Consider the following 23,087-nt stretch of genomic DNA (forward strand, 5'->3'; position numbering starts at 1 on the left):
CATACGTCAAGTGGACAAAAACACGACCCCAAATGAATGATAATGTTTCTCCGTGTCTGCTTGATCTGCTGATAGCCAACATGTTCGCCATGTCAACTTTATGAACATTATAATACGTCAGTATTTGTTAATCCAGGTTTATGTATGTTAATTTAACATTATTTTGTTATTCTAGAAATTCAAATGAAGTAACGCTCATACCAGATAAGTATTCAATGTTTTACAGTTTTAAACCAGTAAAAAGGAACATTTGGACTACAGAGCTTGTTAGCTTTGTTCTACCAGAGATTTTCTGTCCATAGTCAAGCCAAATGGGTATCTTCCATCGTCCCACGTAGAAAAATTTGAGCACGTTTTTGCTGAGGAAAATGTGACAATTGAGCAATTGTGACTCGCTTAACACATGCCAAGTAATTTCAGTTGCTGAAGGAATGCCAAGTATCTGACCTGACCTTGCTGGATTTTAGAGCCAAAGGAATGGATCACAGCAGCTGTTTTGTGGTGTTTTCAGAACAATGGTCACCACCACTTCCCTTTTGATTAGTTAGCAGACACAGATTTTATTATGGAAACTATGAAACTGCATAAAAAGATTTGTTGCGGATAGATCCATTTGAAATGCTCCTGGGTTCAGATTTCAGTGACTACAGTAGAGTTGTAGTTGCGTTTGATTTAACAACGATGATCTCCACTATATAGATGGATACTGAACTATTGATACCAAAGATCAGATCCAGCTGAACCAAGTGGTAAAAAAATAAATAAATACAAATTTGAAAAATCCTCGGGTCCTGCTGCTCGAATCAACGTCAACTTGGTGTGAAGAAAGGAGACACAGTCAGTTGGCCTGGAGAAATGAAGCTGACCACAGGCCTGAGCCCTGTCAGACGCTTATTGAGTATCGTGATGGGAAACAGGAAGGGTCTCCACACCCAGCGGCACCCTGGGAAATTGATCGCTAAGAACTGCCTCAAAAGCCTGGCAAGTAGGGGCAGGTTTCAGATCTGCTGCCCACTGTTCACATGAGAGTAAACTGTGTCTGTAATTTTCAATACACAGAAGCAATCACACTATTGAAAGTTGGCACGCTCGCACACAAACACACCCCATTAAGCCTCCACCGTCTGCTACTTGGCTCACTCTTTTTTTTTGTCTCTTCATCTTTATACGTCTTTTTCTGTCCACCCACCTCTTCTTTTTAAATGCACCCACACGAACAACTCACAAACACACTCGTCGACCCGGCGACCCCTGTCAGGGATTTCGATTATCGGCTAGCACTCCTGCTGGGTTGAGGATGGGAGTCCTGACAGACTGAGTCATCTCTCTACCCTCACCATAATCCATCTGCACTGCAGCAGAATGACCAATGTCCATAAAGCCTATTGACAGCTCTCCTCCTTTTGATTAGCTGTCATATTGTGCGCAGCACTCTCTGAGATATCTTTGTTTTCCTGCCACTGTGCATGAAGCATCTTTTGTTGTCGCTGATCAGATGCACTCATCTGAAGAACTAGATGTGATTGAATATCATAAGATTTGATGCCTAAAATATCCCCAAGTGGTCTGATTTCAGTTGTGCCTCCAACAAAAACAAATATTCTTACTGTGTTTATCTTCAAAGAAAACCTTTTTTTCCCATTTGCCAGTAGACCACTCAACGGCTTGTAAATAGAAAAAGTCATCAGAGTGACTGACAGTGGATATATACGCCTGTGTTCTATGGCTTCTGTGTACAAACTTCCCTCATTGTGTATGTGGAAATGTGTACGTGAGGAGTTGATTAATGCCCTGTCACTGTTGGCAGTTGTCTCGCTAGTGGTGACAGGGTGAGTCCCCTCTTCCTGCCACCTTCTCTTCCCAACCTCGCACATCTCATCACGTTGCCAACACCTAATCACAATATGTTCAGCTCTGGAAATAACTAGAAGGAGCTCTTTTTTTTCCCTCCACTCTCTTGTGTATTTTACTTTTTTTTTTTTTTATGCCTCGCTGCTGTGAGTCCTGGTCTCTGGCGTCAAATTGTTATTTGTTCTTTTGCCAGCTTGACGCCACACCATATGGCTCCAGAGAATTGAAAATGGAAACACTGAAAATTAATGCTTTGCCTCCCTTCCATCCCTCGCCAAATCCCCCTTCCCTCGCTTGAGCCTGCAACATTGACACTTTTCAAAAGTGGATTGCGTGGATCACAGGCCAAACCCCACTCCGACAAGCTTTTCCTCTGAATTAGCTTTGTGATGGTGCTTGTGCTCAATAATTAAAAATATCTTGTAGTAAAGCAGAACAGGCTTTATGAGAGAATAATACACCCGCTGCTTTGACTGTCCCAGCACTTAAATGTCCGGGCAATACAGCGGAGTGTTCTGGCAGTGCACAATAGCTGCTGTTCTGTCATCAACATAAATTTGCTGCAGTTTTGACCTTGGAGTGCTAGTGTTTGGCGAAGCGTTTCAGACCTCCCTCAACGACCATTAGCATCCTGCATGGCCATGTTAATTAGCTCCAATCAATCAGATGGGTAGCCATTAATTGATTTTACTTGTGTATTGAATACGCAACGCAATGCGTGTGTAATGGAGGCAGGCTGCTTGAGTCTCAGTCTTTGTCCTTGGTAGTGGGATGTGAACGGTTCCGTCAGTGAAGGTCAGTAAAAATTTGCTTCTTTTCGCTTCTTTTCTGCTCCTCACTCTCATTTCTGTGCCTAATATTTCTTTCCTCTGCCTCCCTCATGTCTGTTTCTTCTCTTTCTGAAGAAGCTGCATTCTTTTCAAGGAAAACTCTCATTCAGAGAGCAGACTTGTTTCCATTTCTATCCAAGGCTATCCAAGTTTGATATTCAAAGTAGTTAAATAACTTATTACATTTTAAGGCTGTATCAATTAGTCATTTAAGCAATTATTTGGCCGACAGAAAATTTGCAATTTTGATAACAGATTATCCGTTGAAGTCATTCATCAAGCAAAAGCTCCAAACATTTGCTGTTTCCAGCTCCACAAATGTGACAATTTGCAGCTTTTCTCTGTTTAATATACAGTAATTATGAATTGAATGTGTGGGTTTTGGGCTGCTGGTCAGACAAAAGAAGCAATTCAAAGATGTCACCTTGGACTTTGGAAACTTGCCATGCAAATGTTTCACAATTCTTTCACATTTCACACCAGAGCTAGACTGATAAATGGGCTGGACCTTTATATCGGATTATATTAGTTTATTGGATTTAATTTAATTTTTATTTGAAAAGGGACAATGTACATTAATCAGCACTCAAACAAATGTAAATTTACCCGAGTTAGCTGAGAGGCTAGTTTTCATCGGCAGTCCCTTTGCCTGATAAACATAATACAATATGTACAATTGTTAATCGAAAAAATTAACTGGCAAATTATTTGATAATGAAAATTAGTTTATTACATTTCACTTATTGGAAATGTATCGTTAGTACCCTCTGCTTTTATGTTGCCTACTTCTCTTCTAATTTGTCACTCCCTCTCCTCCCTGTTGACATATGCTTCCCTCTCTGCCGGCGGTGCTGACGTGGCTTCCTGTCACAGTCGATCCATCTCCCTTTGCTCTTCCTTACCCAAGAGGCTTGCACTTGCGCGCGCACACCCACACACACAGAGTCATAGTCACGCACACCTCTGCCTCCCATTGTCATGGAGGTCAACTGCCCCCAGTGGCCACGCGCTCCCAGTCGTCTCTCATGAACGTCCCCTGCCGGCCTCTGCCTCGTCCTCCAGATGTTTAACCCTCAGCTCCTCTACTTGTCTTCCTGCCGGCCACTTTGTCACCAAGGCTGTAGCTGAAAGTGTCTCAACTCCAGTTTTGTTATGTAACACAGATCTGATGCATATAGTGTAGTGAGAGCGGAAAAAACCCACAATGAATATATGATATAAGCCACATTTGTGCCGTTTGAAATCAGTGGCCTTTCGATGGTAGTCTGAACTGTCAGATCAGTATTCATCCTATTATGTCAAAGTCTCTGTGGAACAGTTAACTGTTGTCATAGCTCTGTGTCCGTTGACCGTAAAACATGGAGGACGACAACTCAAGCATGCTGTCAAATTTAATTGGGATTTGGGGAGTTCCAGCTAAGCTAGAACAGACGGGTCAAAATCGACCAGTGTTCAAAACTGTGTTAGTAGAGCTGGGTATCGGTACTCCACCAAAATAACCCAGTACCAAGTAGTATTGAAACTTCTCCAGTCAAATGATATCTGCATTAGATCCTTGTTGTACCTAGATCTAAAAAAAATGAGTACAGTGTTTGTATGGTTTTTGCTCGCAGGCAATCACCGCAAAAGTTCTTTGATATAATATGACGTGTGATTGGCCCACTACCACAGCAGCTACAACCCATGCAGTCTGTGGTGAAGTCGAGCACGGTGTATTTGATGGAGTTGGCAGTTCAGCGTGCCGAGATGCCACCAAAATGTTCGAAAGTATGGCTATTAAGGCTGTCAGTCGATTAAAATATTTAATCTTGATTAATCGCATCATTGTCCATGATTACTTGCACATTAATCACACATTTTTGATCTGTTCAAAATGTACCTTAAAGGGATATTTGTCAAGTAATTAATACTCTTATCAACATGGGAGTGGGAAAATATGCTGCTTTATGTAAATATATGTATATACTTATTATTAGAAATCAATTAACAACACAAAACAATGATAAATATTGTCCAGAAACCCTCACAGGTACTGCATTTAGCATAAAAATATGCTCAAATCATAACATGGCAAACTGAAGTGACAGTGTGTCAATGTGCTGACTTGACTATGACTTGCCCCAAACTGAATGTGATTCTCAGAAAGAGGGCATGTCTGTAAAGAGGAGACTCGTGGGTACCCATAGAACCCATTTTCAGGTCAAGGGACCCCTTTGAAGATGGCCATGCCAGTTTTTCCTCACCAAAATTTAGCGTAAGTTTGGAGCGTTCAGCCTCCTTCGCAACAAGCTAAGGTTGGTACCAACGGATTCCTTAGGTTATCTAGTTTCATATGATGCCATCTTCACTCTAGCTTTAAAACTGAGCCCGCTACAACCTAAAAAATTGCAAGTTGCGTCAATGAGTTATAGAAATAAGAGGCGTTTAAACAAATTTGCGTTAACACGTTATTTTCAAGTTGACTTTGACAGCCCTAATGGCTAAACTACATGCCTGTGGTGTCTGATTAAAAAAAAAATAGCATGGTGGTGGCCTTATATGTAACTGTAGGCTTCCAGTCACATGATGGGTATCGAGTGAAGTAATAAAAAAATGGTATCAAATGTTCTCTATCGGTACCAGTACCAGTATTAAGGGTAAAAACGATACCCATCCCTATGTGTGAGGTTTAGGATTGCGTGTCAGTAAACAATTAAGAGCCTCAAAGCCAACCTGCAAAATGTGCTTTTTACAATGAACATAAACATAATTTGGGCTCTAAATAATTTTACCAATAATCTCAAGATTGAGGTCTGGTCAAACTAATATTAGGGATTGTTACACAAAAATTGTGTACAGTTGGTCATTAGAGCTGTTTCGCTGAAAACAGCTGCCTGCTGCAGCCGAAAGTTACATATGAAAGCTGTGAGTGAACTGAAAACTGAAACAATGAGCTGAAACGTGTTATCAAACTCCGTAAAGCCGAGGAGAGCTGCAGATTCAGGTGTTAATTCTCCGTAGGTTCATCACTACGAGCGACCCCTTTCACATTGTCACGTTGTCATTTGATCTACTGTTACATTCGTATAAAAATATTGATTGTAGCAGCTTTAAGTACCCATGACTTAATAAGCAACAATCAAATGTAAAGTCAGGAAAAAAGGGAAGGGCTGCTCCCTGAACGTGATGATTCATATCATCGGTGAAGAAGACCCTTGAGTCAATTTTCCTTTTGGCAGTACATTTTTTAGCTCTGCTATTGTACACATAGCAACGCAGGATAACACACAGTAGGCTATAAACTTTAACACAGTCTTGTCTCAAAATGACCTAACTACAAAAATAACTTTGATGGAAACCGAGGGCAGAGTGACGCTAAGCAGTGTGGCTTGTTCTCCTTCGTTGAAAGCAAAGTTGGCTTTGAACCAGACGATGGTAAAACCTCCTCTACTCCCGTCCTGTGTGATTGACTCTTTGGCTCACAGCGCTGTCGGCAGCAGAAGAGATGATCCGTGGTGCGCTAGAATTTTATTACTGAACTATGACCTGGATGCACCCTTTTTATTTTTCCGACTGTGCGGAAATCTATTGTTTTCACATTACAAAGGCATTAAACATGAGACTAGTAGGCTGTTATAGGAGTTGAGTGTAGGGCGGCCGCTCTATAGAGTCCATAAATAATGTATTTCTCATAATGGTAGATGTGTATTGAAGAAAAAACATTTGTAATAATGTTGAGTATTTATAAATCTGTAAATTAAAAACACAATAAAGCACAAGACATGATAAAATACCCATTGAGTTGATACATCTGCCTGAAGTGTTGTATCCTGGTTCTCGTACAGCCCTCGTATATATTTTTATTAAGAGTTAACACTAAAAAATTTGCCTCATTGGCACTGTGTGGGTGGGGTTTGATCATTTGAAATAACTGAAAATATTTTCACTTCGGCAGAAAGTATTGTGTTCGTGTTGGCTCCCATCTTTCATAGTGAGAAGCTGATGGTGAAAATGGTCTTTTTTCGGACTAAACACCCACTTTGACGTCTGCTATATTCTGACGTCAGACACGTTTTCTGTAGTTTCTCTCACAAAAGCGCCATTGAAACAGACGCTGATCACATCCCTTTATAGTTTGAGCTTCATTGTCAGTCAGTCTGTAAGCAGCCGAGTTCTTTCCAACACATAATGTGCAGCTTGGTTTCTGTCAGACACTATCTACCATAGATATAGTGTATGTAGGAACAGTGCCTGAGAATGACTGGAGGATTGGCCCGTTTCACAACGTAGCTCCTCTCTGAGCCTGAATTTAACTTCTTCAGACTTCTTTTTTCCTCTGATTACATTTCGTATGTGGTTATTTGCCGGACATTGTTTGCTAATAAAGAATGAATGTCAGCTGAAAATACATGCAGCTTTAAATCAGAAGCTCTTTGCTCTGACCCAACACTGCGCCTAATCTCTAGCTCAATACTCAAACGCCTAGCTGTCTCTGCTTTAGCATTCTGGATGCCAGCGGAGCTCTATTGATTTGACTTGATTGAGCTGTTAAATAAATTTGGAGTCAGGCGTAATCCAGTTTTACTGCTGTCCTCAGTCTTTCTACGTTAGAAATTGGCAGCGTTGTTGCATAAAGCTGGAGTTGGTGTTGAAAATACAGCCTTGAGAGGACCGTGCTCTGCACACAGAGGCATGAGTACACAGCCACACAGTTCCTGAAATTAACTTTTCGCCTCACTTACCAAGAGCTTTTAGTTTAACAAGAAATTACAATCATTTTCACCAGCCAGAGTAGTTAATATTCATTATTCTAAGACACATGCAATGATGCCTGTTCTAAATGCTATTTCATGAATAGAATCAGGTGCAGTGTGTTATTTAAGACTCACTGTATTATGCAGTGGGTCAAGTTCATCATCACCCCCTCTAGACAAGCTGAGATAATGTTGCTTTGTGTAGCAGGAGAATAAGTCAGCCATTGAGAAGGCTGTTTGAGACGGAGCCATTGTTTTGCTTTGATTTGTTTGGCTGATAATCAGCGGGGAGAGAGTTTGAGAAACAGGGAAAAACTGACTTTAACTGAGGTGTTCAAATGTTCTCAGCCAGTTTTCTGGAGATTTTAGCTGCCAAAGACACATTCTACTGGCATTTGGCGCTTCGTGGGTGGTAATTTCAGACGCTGCACATATTTCACACACTCTACAGTATGTGCCAGTCTCTTATTAATATATGCACAAGTGCTGTCCACTCTACATATGCCAATTCTGCAGTTCTCAACCTCTCATAAAAAGGGAAATTCAGCAAAATATTAATGTCCACTTGAGTTGTACAGGTCTATTTACGTAAATTGCAAGGCAATTAGACAGTTTTACTGAATTGCCACCAGTCATCAAGATTAGATTAAATATCATTCTGTCTGCACGGCAATTAACTAATTAAATGTACATTGTAGTTTATTGTTATATTGTATATTGTTATATTATAGTGCCTATTGTACCAAAACTTGCCTTAATTAATAAGCTGTATGCCTCACTGTGTGGAAGTGACTGGGATCATTCTTTTATGTGTAAGTCAACATCAGGCTTCACTAAAACATCACTTTTCTAACTTTGTAAAACAAAATGTAACAAATAAATACATAGATACAAATTTAGTGAGTTAAATAATAATCCCTACACCAACAACTTGGCAAAAAAATCTTCACAATTAACAGGAATTGCAATTCAGGTGTAAACCTTTTTAATGCAGCAACAAATTGGTCAGAACTTAACCAAGTATTACAATTCCTGTATATAATATATAAACATAGAATTTAATTGAATAGATCGGCCCCATTGTCACCGATAGCCAATCCAGCTATTTGAGTCAGTATCAGCCCGATATTCGATCCAGTATCGGTGCATCCCTAATTTGTGGCCACATAAGCCAGGGATGAATCTAGTTGCAATGGCTAACTTGTTAGCAAACGTTAGCAAATTGCCTTCTAACCAGACAGTCTCAGCTTCGGACACCCAGCAGACACAGAGCAACATTATCATTCACTGATGAAGAAAGAGCACACCAAAATAAAACCAACTTTCTAATTGTCAATATAATTTGTTTTGAGATGTATTTCTGTCCACCTGACGAATGTGATACTCAGCTGGGTATCGTGGGAAATGTTTCCATTATGATGCAGTTATACCTGTGTTTTGGTACCAATATTTATAACTTTTTTCTTTGAGGAAAATCAACATGTTTTTCTACAAAAACTTTTTTCATTTCACTAAAGAAAGAAAACTTCTTAAACGTTGTCTAAACACAAGTAGCTGCACAACAACTTTCCATGAATAAAATCGGCCTAAGATTGGCAAAATTCTGATTTGAAATTAAACGTTCCCATAAGAGAATAACTAGAAGACAAATGTGACCAGACGTTATCTTACGTTATTTGATTGTTTTTTTTAATAGTCTATGCTACTGACATGCATCGATCAGTGGGAGGTTCACTATCCTCTCTGCTCTGTTTTGGTTTGTTTCCCAACTCCCAGGAAAAAAAGCTGGTTCAAGCTTGCTAGATGCTTCACTATCTCTGGCAGCTCATCACTAACTTTGTCCACCCTTTGATTGCCGCTGTGTAGGTAGCATACAGAGAGATTATCAGATCTTTTTTTTATGCTTCCACACTGGTGATGGCCGTTGCCGGAGTTATTATGTTTTCGGGTTGTCCGTCTGTCCGTACTACTCTCATGAACGTGATATCTCAGAAACACCTGGAGGGAATTTCCTCTAATTTGGCACAAACATCAAATTGGACTCAAGGATGAATTGATTTGATTTTGGTGGTCAAAGGTCAAAGTTCAAGGTCACTGTGACCTCACATCCATCCCATTGATGTGATATCTCGACCTTGCAAAACACATCTTTGGCCATAACTCATTCATATGCTAATGACAATTTCACACTGATGAGGAATGATGGAAGTGATGACGTTTTGGACAGACATGGATGTAAACTGTAACTAGACTGGTTGGCGGAGGCATAAAACTGTAAGGCGCTATTTCTAGTTTTAATTGGAAACAGCTGCCTATAGGAGAGCGGTGACTCTGAACCATACGGTATATATGCTGTAAAACCAATATGGTGAGATTTTCTCCATGATATTAACTCAGTATCCCTTTTCACATTTTTACCATCTTGTCTTACCGCCGTAGTCAGACTGACTTTGTGGGTAATAATGACCCTGGACTGGGCTTTCACACCAGCATCTAATCCTCTAGGGTCCATCAGTCGGCTGTCAGCCTGGCTCCAACTCCTACTGCAGTGTGTGAGTTTCTGTCGATATTCAGAGAGAGTAAATGTACAATAGGTACTGTAGCAGCGCTCAGCCAAGCTAGAGAGACACAGATCTCTTAAGTATTTGTGTAGCAGCGTTACTGTCCCGTATGTTGCGTGTACAGTTTGTGACTCCGGCAGAGTTGGAGTGCGTGCTGCGTGTTCACCCTCTCTGGGTTTTGGCTTCGGGGGATGCCTTTTCCTACTGGTGATTTCTTGACTGGATAATGGCAGCATGTATAGCGAGGGATAACAGAAATCTCTTAAGTGCGTCCTCGCAGCCTATCTATAGCTTTGTCGCCAGCAGAGGAGTTAGGAAGATTTTTTAGAGGTTAAATCTCTGCAGAATATTGCCGCCGCATTAGCATATAAATGTGCTCCTTGTGAGATGCATGTTTAATACGGGGGGAGATTTAAAAGTATAATCATACACAAAGTGATGATGTGGCAGTGAATGGGACAAACACAAGACAGGGGAGGTGTACTGATGAGCTTTACCACCGGCTCTTTGTGTGAACCTTTGTGTTTGTGTGGGAGACAGCCGATAGTGTACATAAAGTGTGCGGAGAGATAAAGCGAATGTGTATATGTGATTCTGCGCCTGCCTGCCTGTGTGAATGACAGAACAATCAGCGGTGGCCTCAACAGGAGAAATATACACACTATACCCCCCCCACCCCCCGCTCTTCTCCGTTTTCCTCCCCCATCATCCCACCTCACCTTGCCTCGCCTCACCCTCCCTCGCCTCTGCTCCTCCCCTCAGAAACCAAAGCAGAAAGACTGGCATCCTCCTGATGGCTTCATCCTGGGCCTGTGGACTCTAATCCTCCTGGTGTTTTTCAAGACGTACGGCATGAAGCACCTCAAACACATCTTCTGAAGCCTCAGCCGCTGGATATCTGAGGACGGGGAAGCTGCAGATCAGGAGCTTTTACTGAATATTAGAGGAGCGGTGCGGTTGACAGGCTCATTTTCCTGAAAATGGAAAGGAGATGTATTGCACCACAACCGCTTGGCCAGGAACTGTGTGATGCAATTGGTGCCCTTTTTTCTTTTGGATGATTGCTCTCTACTGATGAAATTTGTGTTTTATTCTAGATGTGAGAAGGGACAAATACTTGAAAGTCATGCATCAGATATGCAATGCCTCAACTCTGCATGGGCATACCACTAGCAGTGGGGCTATTTTTAAACAGTTTTATATGTTTTTTTTGACAAGCTGTATTTATTTCTTTGTGTGTCAAAAGTTTTGTTTCGTCAAGCCATTCCATAATTGCTTTGATTTGGTTAAAACATGCACTGAATTGAGTCCGCAGATAAGAATTTAATTTATTTTCGAGAGCGTGCTACTCTGCATATTTCAGCAGCAGCAGCCCTTTTTGTTTAAGTGCTACTCAGAACGTCTGCTCGGTCAGAAAAAGGAAAGTGCGGGACGAGGGCAGGCTGATTGGCTGTGAGTGGGCTTTGAAGAGATTACTATTTAATGTCTCCCTTGTCCATATACATTACACCCCTTGACTGTCATATCACGCTTGTGAAGGATAACAATCGCATATAATCCCATCTCGCATGATGGACCCATCCACTTTCCCATTCACCAAATTGCCCTCCCTGTGGAAACATCCATTAGCTCCCCAGCCGTGTACTCGGCTGATTGTATTCTGGGTGATGGACAGCTATTTCCCCGGCCATTCCACGTCTCGCGCTACAGCAGCGATAAGTGAGTGATAACCTAGTAAGCCGCCGGCCGTCCCAAATGAATCTCCTCTGTGCTGGGACGTGTTTTTCTCCTCTCCCCTTTCTCTGCATGTGTAACCACTCTGCATTAGGCTCATTGTTGGGGGGAGTGACTGATGCTCAAAGCATATGGATTGAACCTGAGGTAGTTTATCTTTGCTCCTTGACGCGAGGACCCGCCCATCGGGTGCCTGCTGCCACTCTCCCTTGCGGCTCAAGTGGAAAATAGATGGAGTTGGAAATGAAACCATATGTATCGAAAGGCAGCTGCTGCGTCAGCCACCAAGTACCTTCTCTTATACATTATTTATGCTTTAACGCTTATTTTTTCTTCCTTTTTCCCTCCCTGTTATTTCCTGTAATCTCATAACTCCTGGTCTCCCTTTCAGAGAGAGTAAGCTCATTTTATTTCCTCAATTGGAAGGATTTTGATACCCGGATTAAAGATGAAACACTCAATTAAAGGAATGTATTTGCCTGTTTTTTATGTTGTTTTTTCCTTCCTTAATTATTCTTAATAGATCTGCTTTTACTGTTACCAAGCCTTGAAGGTATGCCCAGCAGCGCTCAGTCAAAGCTTATTTTATAGCACAAAGACATCCTTGAAATCGGGGCCGCTTGAGTTGACTTACACACCTGCTCAGCTGTTTTTTTTACTGGAAAGATTTCAAACAATCCAGAGAGGCTTTTTAAAATGTAGTTTTCTTTCTGTTCCAGTCTTGTATTTCAAAAGACGGAGCAGCCATTGGATCCATATACAATGCCGTGAATACCAGACTGGCAGCAGATGCAGTAAAAATTAAAGCCAGCCTATCTCGGATGGATTTGTTTGTTCTTAAACCCTCTTCAAAATTGACTCCATCGCCTCTGCGCCTCTCGTTCGTACTTCAGCTCTCACAGATGGAATTGGATATACTCCGCCTTTCAGTGTGGTGATGTAGGCCTGCTCTCCCGTCACTATGGTTTCCCTATATGCTAATAAAGATCTGTGTCTGTTTTCTTTCACACCTGACTTGGTGGGGAGAAAACCCAGTGACAGGACAATATTAGAGCAGCCATCTCCTAAGAGGCAGAGAGATTTCGTGCTGAAGAGTCGGGCAGGATGCTCTGAATATGTCACACAGGTTGTTCAAACGTTGAGCGGCGTCTGTGTTCACCAGTGGGTGCACACACATACCCTCGTTGTCTTTAGAAGTTGAACACTGTCGACATTAGTCCCATGTGGCAGCCTGCTAAATTTAATGATTTACGCACAAACGCACACAAGCACACGCATGCTGTTTTGAGACCGTGTGCGCGTCTGACATGTTGTCCAATTTCCATGGTAACTCAGAATTTCCAACTGCTTGCATGTCAGGGAGGCTTTGTAATGTCAATCATTCCCAGGAATAATGATAGTAATTTTAGCAGTCACAGATTTTCATTCTCATCTGCAACAATAGCTGTGGCATAAATCATGCTCAGTGGCACTTGCTTACTGTAGTTTTGAATTTATATGTGGCTTTTTCTTTGAGTAAGAAAACAAAAAATAAAGAAGAGAGAGTGTCACATTTTAATGATGGTTGCCCTGTAATAAATTCAAACAGCTTTCTGTTCCTTGTCCAGACTGCATTGTTTCAATGCTTCATTCATTCATGCAAAGTTGATTTTACAAGTTTAAGTATAAACTAAGAAAGCAAAGAAGATCCAACTGTTGCTAATATAATGTGTATTGTAAGCATTGGAAATCAATTTGATTTGCTTTTAGATTAGGGCTGTCAATCGATTAAAATAGTTAATTGCAATGAATCGCAAATTAATCATACATTTTTTATCTTTTCAAAATGTACGTTAAAGGGAGATTTGTCAAGTATTTAATATTCTTATCAACATGGGAGTGGGCAAATATGCTGATTTATGCAAATGTATGTATATATTTATAATTGGAATTGATTAACAACACAAAACAATGAGAAACATTGTCCAGAAACCCTCACAGGTACTGCATTTAGCATAAAAAGTGACCCCTTTCAAGATGGCCATGCCAGTTTTTCTTCGCCAAAATTTAGCCTAAGTTTGGAGCGTTATTTAACCTCCTTCGCAACAAGCTAGTATGACATGGTTGGTACCAATGGATTCCTTAGGTTTTTCTAGTTTCTATGATGCCAGTATCTTTACTCCAGCTTTAAAACTATACAACCTAAAAATCATAAGTTGCGTTAAATTAGTGACGTTCAAACAAATTTTCGTTACTGCCTTATTTTCGCATTAACTTTGAAAGCCCTAATGGCTATACTATACGCCTTTGGTCTCTGATAAAAATAAATACAGTGGCGGTGGCATTTTTACACAACTGAATGCTTCCATTCACATGATGGGTATCGAGAGAAGTAGAAAAATAAGGAAAATGGCCATGACAGTTTTTCCTCTAAAAAATGTAGCATAAGTTTGGAGCATTATTTAACTTCCTTCCCAAGCTAGTATGACTTAGACCTTAGGTTTCGTAGTTTCATATGACGCCAGTAAATTTACTCTAACTTTAAAACTGAACCTGCTACAACCTAAAAATCGAGAGTTGCGTTGAAGAAATTAGTGTTGTTAAAACAAATTTGCGTTAACTTCGACAGCCCTAGTTTAGATCCCATGATAAATATTAAAACTTATGGGATTAAAAGTTCATTTTTAGCCTTGAAGACAGTAGTTTTAGTAACAGTAGTATATTGTTTTATTAATTACTATTTTCCAAGTGATCTCTCAAGAAGAAATTGATTTGAACATCATCAAATCCATGACAACTGGGCAAATTCCATCTTCTGAGGAAGATTATGCAATACAGCTGAAAGCTCCAGAACTGCTATTAAATGGACCTTTAGGTGAGTATGTTTTGGCAATTTAAATTTGTGTATAATGTATTGACTTTGCATGGCAAAAAGAAAATCTTAACTCATGTTTTTTCCTGAGTTGTCAGGCACATCTCAATTTTCTTTATGTACCTGTCATCACATGACCGATGTTTCATACTAATGAGATCACGAACCAGCCATCTGCATGACAACTGAGAAAACTCCAGCTGCTGTCGAAGACTGTGAGATGTGGTTGAAAGCTCCAGAAAAAGCTAGTAAGTTGACTTTGACTTTATATTTTATTTGTATTTTTTACTATCTTAAAGGTCGCGAATAAACTTTCACCCTCAATTCCCAATTTGTTCAGTTCCTAATTAGTTTCTAGGCATTAACTTAGACAAGAGAATCGTGTATCATGTAGTGTTAAAGGTACTCTATACGATATCCAGAGTATTAATATATCAGCAAACGACTATTAGCTATGTAAAGATATAGAGGAGTAATGTCTACCTGAGCAGAGAATGAAGTCGCTCTCCCTCTGTGTGTGTTATAATCAGAGCTTCTCTGTGCTTTTTTTTGGCATCGCCGGGTTGGCCTTTTAATGCATGTTTGTGCATGTGAGTGTGCCCCACTGGCTAGCTCACGGCCGCCGCTCTGCACTGCTCTCATATTGCAGCTACAGCTGATCACGCCTTCCAGACCGACGACTTTGTCACGGTTGCCCCATAGGTTAACACTGTTAGCTCCGTCAGCACTGTAGCCGTTGTTTTCACTGTTAGCGCTGTTAGCTGCAAGCCGCTGGCTCAACAGTTGGCATGTTGAGAGGCAATAGAAATGCTCCCAATCTCGCATATAGGACCTTTAACATGAGTTACAATTCTGTTAACACAAATTTAACAATTTTGATAATTGATGAAGTCAAGTTATTATCAAACAAATATGGCAAACATTTGCTGGCTCCAGCTTTCCATGTTAAATATTCTGTTTTTTCATGGTCTATGTTATTGTAAATTGCATATTTTTGTTTCTTTAGACTGTTGATTGGACAAAACAAGACATTATAAGACATCACATTGGGCAAATTTGGAAAGGCATTCTGTCACTATTTTCTGCATTTAAACAGGGTATCTACAGGTTTTTAAAAAGCACTGAATTCAGTTTCCTCGCATAATTGTTTTCCTGCTGTAGGTAGTAATGTTGGTTAGAAAATATTTTTGTATCGGATCGCTGGCTGTTGGGAGATGTTATACAGCCATAAACTAACACTAGGATTGTTGTGATTGGATGGATTGTGCTCGCAAGAGGCTGTTTAATCCTTTTTTGTGGGGTTTCAGTCGGCACCATCTGACCTGTAGCAAACACTGTCCCTAGCCAGGAAGCTCATCGACTCATAAATCACAATTTTAGCACTCAAGACTCAAATTAATCTCTAGTTCAAATTGTTGCCACTTATCCAGGTCACATTGATTTAATTAATTATATCATGAGAAATTATTGTTATATACTGCTGGGAAGTACTGAAAAATGTAATATAATAAATAATTCTAGGCTATATCCTGCTGGTTTTCCATCATACTTTCATAGTTTTAGCTGGTATTACTGTGAAATAGGTGTTGAATTGCATTCAATGTGGTATTAAAACGGTCTTAAGAAGTGTTCAATTTAACTTGGTTAACCCTGCAGAAACCATGTCTATAGACCAAACAGTTTAATAATATCAAAAACACTGATAATGAAAATAATTGTTAGTTGCAGCCCCAGTGTTGTGATATCTAGTAGTATTTTGTGTCGGTACAAGAGGATGAAGAAAAAAAGCAGTTATTTTTCAGCCCTGTTCACAGTTTTTGATATTATACATTAATCCTCCTAAATGCGTGTCAAGCTCATTTCATTGATCCGGCTCAACTGTCTAACAATTGAAGTTTTCATGATCCTCTGCAGAATAGTTGACTTCCCTTCATCATCTAATAATGTCACCTTGATCTACTGAATGTACTTCACCTTCAGTTTATGTGGCAGTACTATTTTCAAATACAAAAACAGCTCTAACACTCAGCCATGAAGACAGTCAGGGATCTATTTGTAGCTCTGGGGAGTAATGGCATTCTAATGGGAGTCTTTCATTATTATTTCAGTGTGACACTGCCTGATGTCACAACCAGACAGGAAGAGAGCGATTGAAAAGTAAAAATGGCAGCTGCCGTCAGTGGAGGGTGAAGGTGAGTCACTGGTCTCCCATCATGCACAAAGCCTTCATGTTTAATCTTCATGTCTTGGGGCGGTGCTACACACACATACAGAGGTTATATTCAAATTGTATTTCTCATATTTTTACCACGTTGTTATTGTAACATATAGAAACTGCTGAATGCAAGACTACTGATAAAAATGATTTTATTAAATGGAATGATACATTTCCATCATGTGCAAAATGAAAACAGGTTAACAACATCAGTGATGACATGATTAGTCAATCAGTCCAACAGAAAATTAATTAGCAAAAATTGATAATTGATTAATCGTTTAAAGGAATAATTTGATATTTTGGGAAAAGCGCTTTCTTGCTGAGAGTTAGATGTTCAAATTGATACTACTGTCATGTCTTTACAGTTAATTATGTGGTTGGAGTTAGCAGCTGGTTAGCTTAGCATAAAGACAGGAAACGGCTAGCTCCAGCCTGTTCAAAGGGAGTGGTGGAAGAAGTACTCAGATCCTCTACTTATGTAAGTCTAAGAAGTAAGTCTAAAAATATTCTACTACAAGTGAGTCAAAAAAAGAATTCAAGATGTTACTTATGTAAAAGTACAGACACATTATCGGCGAAATGTACGTAACTGTCACTCAAATGTCACTCTGCAGAATGACTCATTTCAAGGTGTTAGAATATGATATTCTGTTTCTATCATTAGCAAATACATGTAAGAGCATTTTAACGTTGTGGTTCGACAATGTGGAGCCAATTTTAGATAATATTTGTAATATAGATATAAGATAGAAATATCAAATAAATGTAGTGCAGTAAAGTACAATATATCCTTCTGAGATGTAGTGGAGTTAAAACAGAAAGTCGCATAAAATGGAAATAGTAAAGTACAAGTATGTCAAAATTGTACTTAAGTACAGTACTTGAGTAAATGTACTTGATACATTCCACAACTGTCCACAGATAGAAAAATCCACCTAGCAGTGCCTTTAAAGCTGACTAATTAATACATCATTTATTTGTTTTATCCCTACAGTAAGTGTCAAAATGTCAATTTAACATTGTATGTGGGGTTATGTGCTGTAATATTTCTTGGTTGGGACCAGGAACTTCTTGGAATCAATAAATAATCCCCTGGTAGAACAACAAATAGTCTTTTTTTTTTACTTTTCAATGTTCACTTTATGCTAAGCTAACTGGCTGGTGAGTCCAGCTACATTTCTACTGTACAGACATGAGATATGTATCAAACCTTTCATCTAAATCTCTGCAAGAAAGGGAATAATCAGATTTCCCAAAATATTAAACTATTTGTTTAATTATTCATAATGCAAACATTTCAAATATTCTACTGCTTTCACCTTGTCAAATGTGAGGATTTCCTTTTTTTCCCGTTTTATATCTCTGCCAGTTTTAGACTGTTTGCACAAAACAAGCAATCTGAAAATGTCACCTTGGGCTCTGGGAACTTGTGATTGGCATTTTCCCACTATTTATAGACTTAACAATTAATCTAAAATGAAAATAGCCGGTAGTTGCGGAACGACATACTATGACTCAGTTAATTAGGCAAAAAAACAAAAATATTCAAGTGCTTATCACTTTGCTAAAACAGGCCGTTGTGCACAGCCATTCACATTTGAGTCTTGAGAAAAACAAACACACATCTTGGTCTTTGCTACAGCACAAAGTCAGCAGCAGGACTCTCAGTACAAGTAGCACCACTCCTGCAGCTGTTTGTGATGTATATGAAAAGTTATCTCGCCTCGTCTCCGCCGAGGAAAACGTGATGTGAAACACGTCCTGGTGGTGTGAGCATCTATGTATCTGACCCACAGCATACCTCCTGTCATTACTCACATTACAGAGATGAGGGCAAAATCAATAGGGACTTAGTACCAGGATGTATCATTAAGATAACCACACGTCTTTCTCCATACCCACACCTGATTCTTATTCACGGAGGGGAAAATGGAGACTCTCAGAGAGAAAGGAAGGGGGCAGTCTACAAGCAGCATATTCTCCATCAAAAGAGAGGTGAGTGCACATAAAACACAATAAAGAGCGAGAGAGGAGAAGACTGACAGATCACATACTCATCAGTTTAACAAAAAAGCGGTGTAATTCTCCTGCGAGGCGATTCAGGCAGCAGATGAATACAGTATAGTTGGATGGATGGCGCTGCCGCATCCCTGCTCTCGATTTTAATCTCCCACTTGTCTTGCGTGACATGGCTGTGCATTTACATGGAAATCCGGCTTGTAGCTATATAAATTGCGCTATTAAGTGGTGACAGGAGCCGTCAAAGCCTTATGATACATACGCACGGGGGCCGGGGAGGCGCGCACGCATGAGATAAAGCCTCCCAATTAATGTTACACACTTCACGTCACTCAGTCAAGAAGCGCTGCATTGCAAAGTTTGACTTGGGTGACACTTTAGTGAGCTTACAATGCGCACATCTGAGAGGCAGTAAAAAATGAAAGTAAGGGAAGTGATTCATTACGGCTTTTAACGGAGTTTGAGCCTTTGTTGCACGAAACAGGAATCTCAAAGAATCTCGTCCAACTTGACCTCCTCGATCTCTGAAAACTGCAGACGAATATAAATCTGAAAAGTGATGATTCACACTTCTAATGGCCAAATTTAACTACATTATTATTAGTATTCACCTTACACTGTCTCCAGCACTACATTGTTAGATTACAGGCATTGTAATGGTGTTTTTCTTTCAGTGAATCCTGCGTAGATCCTTCATCCAACAGAGGCTTTGTTGGGAGCCCAAACTGAAGTGTGTATCCTCTGTGATCCCTCAGGTAAACATACAGCGCATACACACACACACACACACACACACACACACACACACACATACACATACAAAGACAATCCACAGTAAGACACTGCATGCATGCATTGAGAGTGGAGTGTGTAATGATGTTGCCTCCTTGTATAAACTCACTTTACAAGGTTGTACAAGGGGATGTACAACTTTGAACTGGTTCAGCTCAGTAAACAAGAGTACACTGCTGGAGATGCTGTGGTGGAGCTGGAGAAATGTTCATAGCAAATGTCCAGCAGGATCAACAAGACTCAGTCTTCATCTGTGGTTCACTATTTTTCTCGCGTGCTTCATGTTTTATCCTCTCTGTTAATAAGGGTCCGGCAGCCCTGAATGCAAATGTTCCCCGTCCTCAAGTCTTTCGTAGATGAATCTCTAAAGCATTTTTTTTCACCCCCAAACACAGGTCACGTGTTCTGGGGTACCAGGGGCGCCGCTGTGGCCGTCCCCTCCAGCGTCCGGTTGGCTGGGAGAGGCGGGGGGCTCCAGTCCGGCTGGTAGAAGTGGATGTCAAAAGTCCGTGCCCAGTTAGCGAAGACCTTCTTCTCTGTGATGAAGCGGTGATGGCTGCCCCGCCGCCCGCGCTCATGAGAGATGTACATGGCGCACTCGTCTGGACCACGTGGCTCGTAGTAGTGGTAAGGGACGGAGTGGTGCTGAGGCTCCCTGCAGTGGTAGTGAGAGAGGAGAGAAAGTTGACATTTAAAATCGCTTTAATGAGTCACTTGAGTTTCATGTGACACCACAGTGTTACGCATTTGGTAGGGAGGGAGGGGGGACTGAGCTGCATTCATTTGTTTGTCTTTGCATGGATTACACAGCCAAATTCAGCCCATTTTAATAACTTTTTAAATGCCACCTGCAGCTCATCACTGAATGAAAGACAAATGAAGAAACAAAGTTTGAGTATGAATAATGAAAGTTCTATAAATGGAGCCTCTGGGTAGTTTAGTCACAAGTCACAAGTTCCACACAGTACTTCATGTAATCATGAACAGTATTTATTAGTAATTGTGACGGCATTTCTCACTATTTTCAGAATTTTTTCAAACCAATCGATTAATGTAGAATATAAGCAGCAGATAAATCCATAATGAGAATAATTAGTTGCAGTCAAATTAAAAAAATTAATTTGCTCCACCTCAACCAACTACAGCAGTAAAATCCTGCTTCTACGTGAGTGCACGAGTAATAATAATCTAATGGTATAATACATCAGTCACAGGGGATATTTTCCTCTCTTCTTTCACGAGCCAACATTTAGTCAGTTTTAATTGAACTCTGGTGCGGTTTGTTTGGGCAATTGTGAACGCAGTAATCGTACTCTTGTCGATTGCAGTGAGAACATAATTGACCCAATTACAGGAAGTGACCCAAAAAGCAGGGGATTACAGGCTGCCTGCATTTGTTGAGCTGGACATACTCTGACGGTTTAATGATTTTTTTAATGACATTTTGTATGACATACGTGACATTTTATGACACTTTTTTAATGCATACTATACAATGACTTTTTTTTTTTTTTACTCTTTTCAACATGCTACACTGAAATTTTTTTTGACAGACTATACCATGACTTTTTTCGAAATACTATACTATGACTTTTATTTAACATATTACACTGTTCTTTTTTAAAATATTTTCGGCGAACTATACTTTTTATTTACTTTTTTTTTGACATACTATACTATGACTTTTTTTTTACCCTTTTCCACATGCTATACTATGACTTTTTAAACTTTTTTGACATACAATACTATGACTTTTTTCGACATAGTATACTATGATGTTTTTTTGACATACTTTACAATTACTTTTTTTTTAAACTTTTTTTGACATACTATACTATGACTTCTTTCACTCTTTGGACATTCTGTACTATGGCTTTTTTTTTAGTTTAGGATATTCTGCAACTTCTAGAGTATCCTGACTGGCTCCATCACGGCCTGTTATGTCAGTTGCACACTCCCAACCTTGAGGCTCTACAGAGGGTGAAACGTGCTCAGCACATCACCGGGACGGAGCTGTCATCCATGGAGAATCTCTACTAACCAGCGGTCAAGGAAGGAGGCCAACAGGATTATCAGGGACCCCAATCACCAGCCCAAAACTTCCTCCTGCTGTCTGGTACCACCAGGCCAAGAGACAGCTTCATCCCACAGGCCATGAAACTTTTGAGCTCAGTACCTTTAACTTTATATATTTACTTAATGTATATGTAATGAGAAGTAATAGTAGAAGATACATACATACGAACAAACATTAACTACATTCATGTTTACATAAGATTATTCATGTTGCAAATTACCCTCAATACCACAAATATATACTATTTTATATATACTCCCTAGATTATACTGTAACTTTGCACTATTTTATGTCTTTATGTCCTTTTATACTACTTTAATGAGCATTGTTGAAGGGAGCCTGAGATCTAAGATTTTAAGTACCTGCTTCTCTGTAATTGTTGTGCATATGACAATAATATGTGCATAATAAAGGTGCGTTCGACCTACTATACTATGACTTTTTTCAATACATTTTTCAACATACTATACTATGCTATGATATTTTCCGGCATACCTATAGTATGACTTTTTCCTACATAATATACTATAACTTTTCTATGATTTTTGACATACGATACTAAGGCTTTTTTATTACTTTTTCCAAAATACCATACTATGGCTTTTTTATGATTTTTTTTGACATATTATACTATGGCTTTTTGTAAGACTTTTTTATGACTTTCATATGGAAACCAATACTATGACTTTTTTTATGACATTTTTTATTGCATACTATACTATGACTTTTTTAAGATATTTTTTATGATAGACTATGGCTTTTTTTATGACATGCTATACTATGACTTTATGTAGTATACAATATTTTGAAAATTCTCATGGCATAGTATACTCTGACATTTTTTTGACACTTTTATGGCATACTATACTTTGACATTTTTTATGACATACTATTACATTATGGCCTTTTTATGACATTTTCATGATATACTATGACTGATTTTTTATGACATTAACTATACTTTGACTTTTTATACTACATTCATCTCAGCCAGTTCACACTGAAAACAATTCCTGGAAGTTAATTTAAAAAAAAAAAAAAAACGAGGAGGAAAAGGAGGATCGAATAACACTCAAATTGTATCACGATGTTTGGATGTATTGGTTATTTATTAGTGATTTGGCTTTATAAACGTCTACCCTTCATGTCCAAACATACTTTATGTGACGTTACAGAAAAGAGTAAAATCTACAGACTTCACTCGTGACAACTAAAAGGATTACCAAATATCAGCTTAAGCCAACCATTTCTTCAGAGAAATGAACCAGCAATTCCCTCCTTATTATCATCAAGATTGAATTTGTGCCTAAACACCAAATAAAAAATAATTATTCAATCAATCAGAACCAGGAACAAAGATATACTGAGCATTTTACAGTTTGTTCTTTTTTATTGAGAAATCTAATAAGATTTGTTCTTTG

General features: G+C 39.5%; 2 protein-coding genes and 1 long non-coding RNA gene across 4 annotated transcripts in view; 2 read left to right on the forward strand and 1 right to left on the reverse strand.

Moving 5' to 3' along the window:
- pigk (phosphatidylinositol glycan anchor biosynthesis, class K) overlaps positions 1-12,175 on the forward strand; it is a 39,833-nt gene extending 27,658 nt beyond the window's left edge. Inside the window, exon 11 of the mRNA XM_074652021.1 lies at positions 10,738-12,175. Coding sequence (XP_074508122.1) covers positions 10,738-10,854 — 117 coding nt within the window. The 3' untranslated portion in view covers positions 10,855-12,175. The remainder of the gene's footprint in view (positions 1-10,737) is intronic.
- Positions 12,176-18,672: 6,497 nt separating this feature from the next.
- LOC141777604 (uncharacterized) lies at positions 18,673-21,786 on the forward strand. The gene is made up of 4 exons (XR_012595930.1): positions 18,673-18,773; positions 19,472-19,552; positions 19,985-20,216; positions 21,475-21,786. It is a non-coding gene; the product is annotated as an uncharacterized LOC141777604 (long non-coding RNA).
- Positions 18,772-23,087, reverse strand: part of st6galnac5a (ST6 (alpha-N-acetyl-neuraminyl-2,3-beta-galactosyl-1,3)-N-acetylgalactosaminide alpha-2,6-sialyltransferase 5a) — a 61,636-nt gene continuing 57,320 nt past the window's right edge. For both annotated transcript variants that reach the window (XM_074652022.1, XM_074652023.1), the window contains exon 5: positions 18,772-20,244. In XM_074652022.1, the coding sequence (XP_074508123.1) occupies positions 19,986-20,244 (259 nt within the window). In that variant the 3' untranslated portion in view covers positions 18,772-19,985. The remainder of the gene's footprint in view (positions 20,245-23,087) is intronic.

The sequence above is a fragment of the Sebastes fasciatus genome, chromosome 11 (assembly GCF_043250625.1).
Source record: "Sebastes fasciatus isolate fSebFas1 chromosome 11, fSebFas1.pri, whole genome shotgun sequence".
Lineage (NCBI taxonomy): Eukaryota > Metazoa > Chordata > Actinopteri > Perciformes > Sebastidae > Sebastes > Sebastes fasciatus.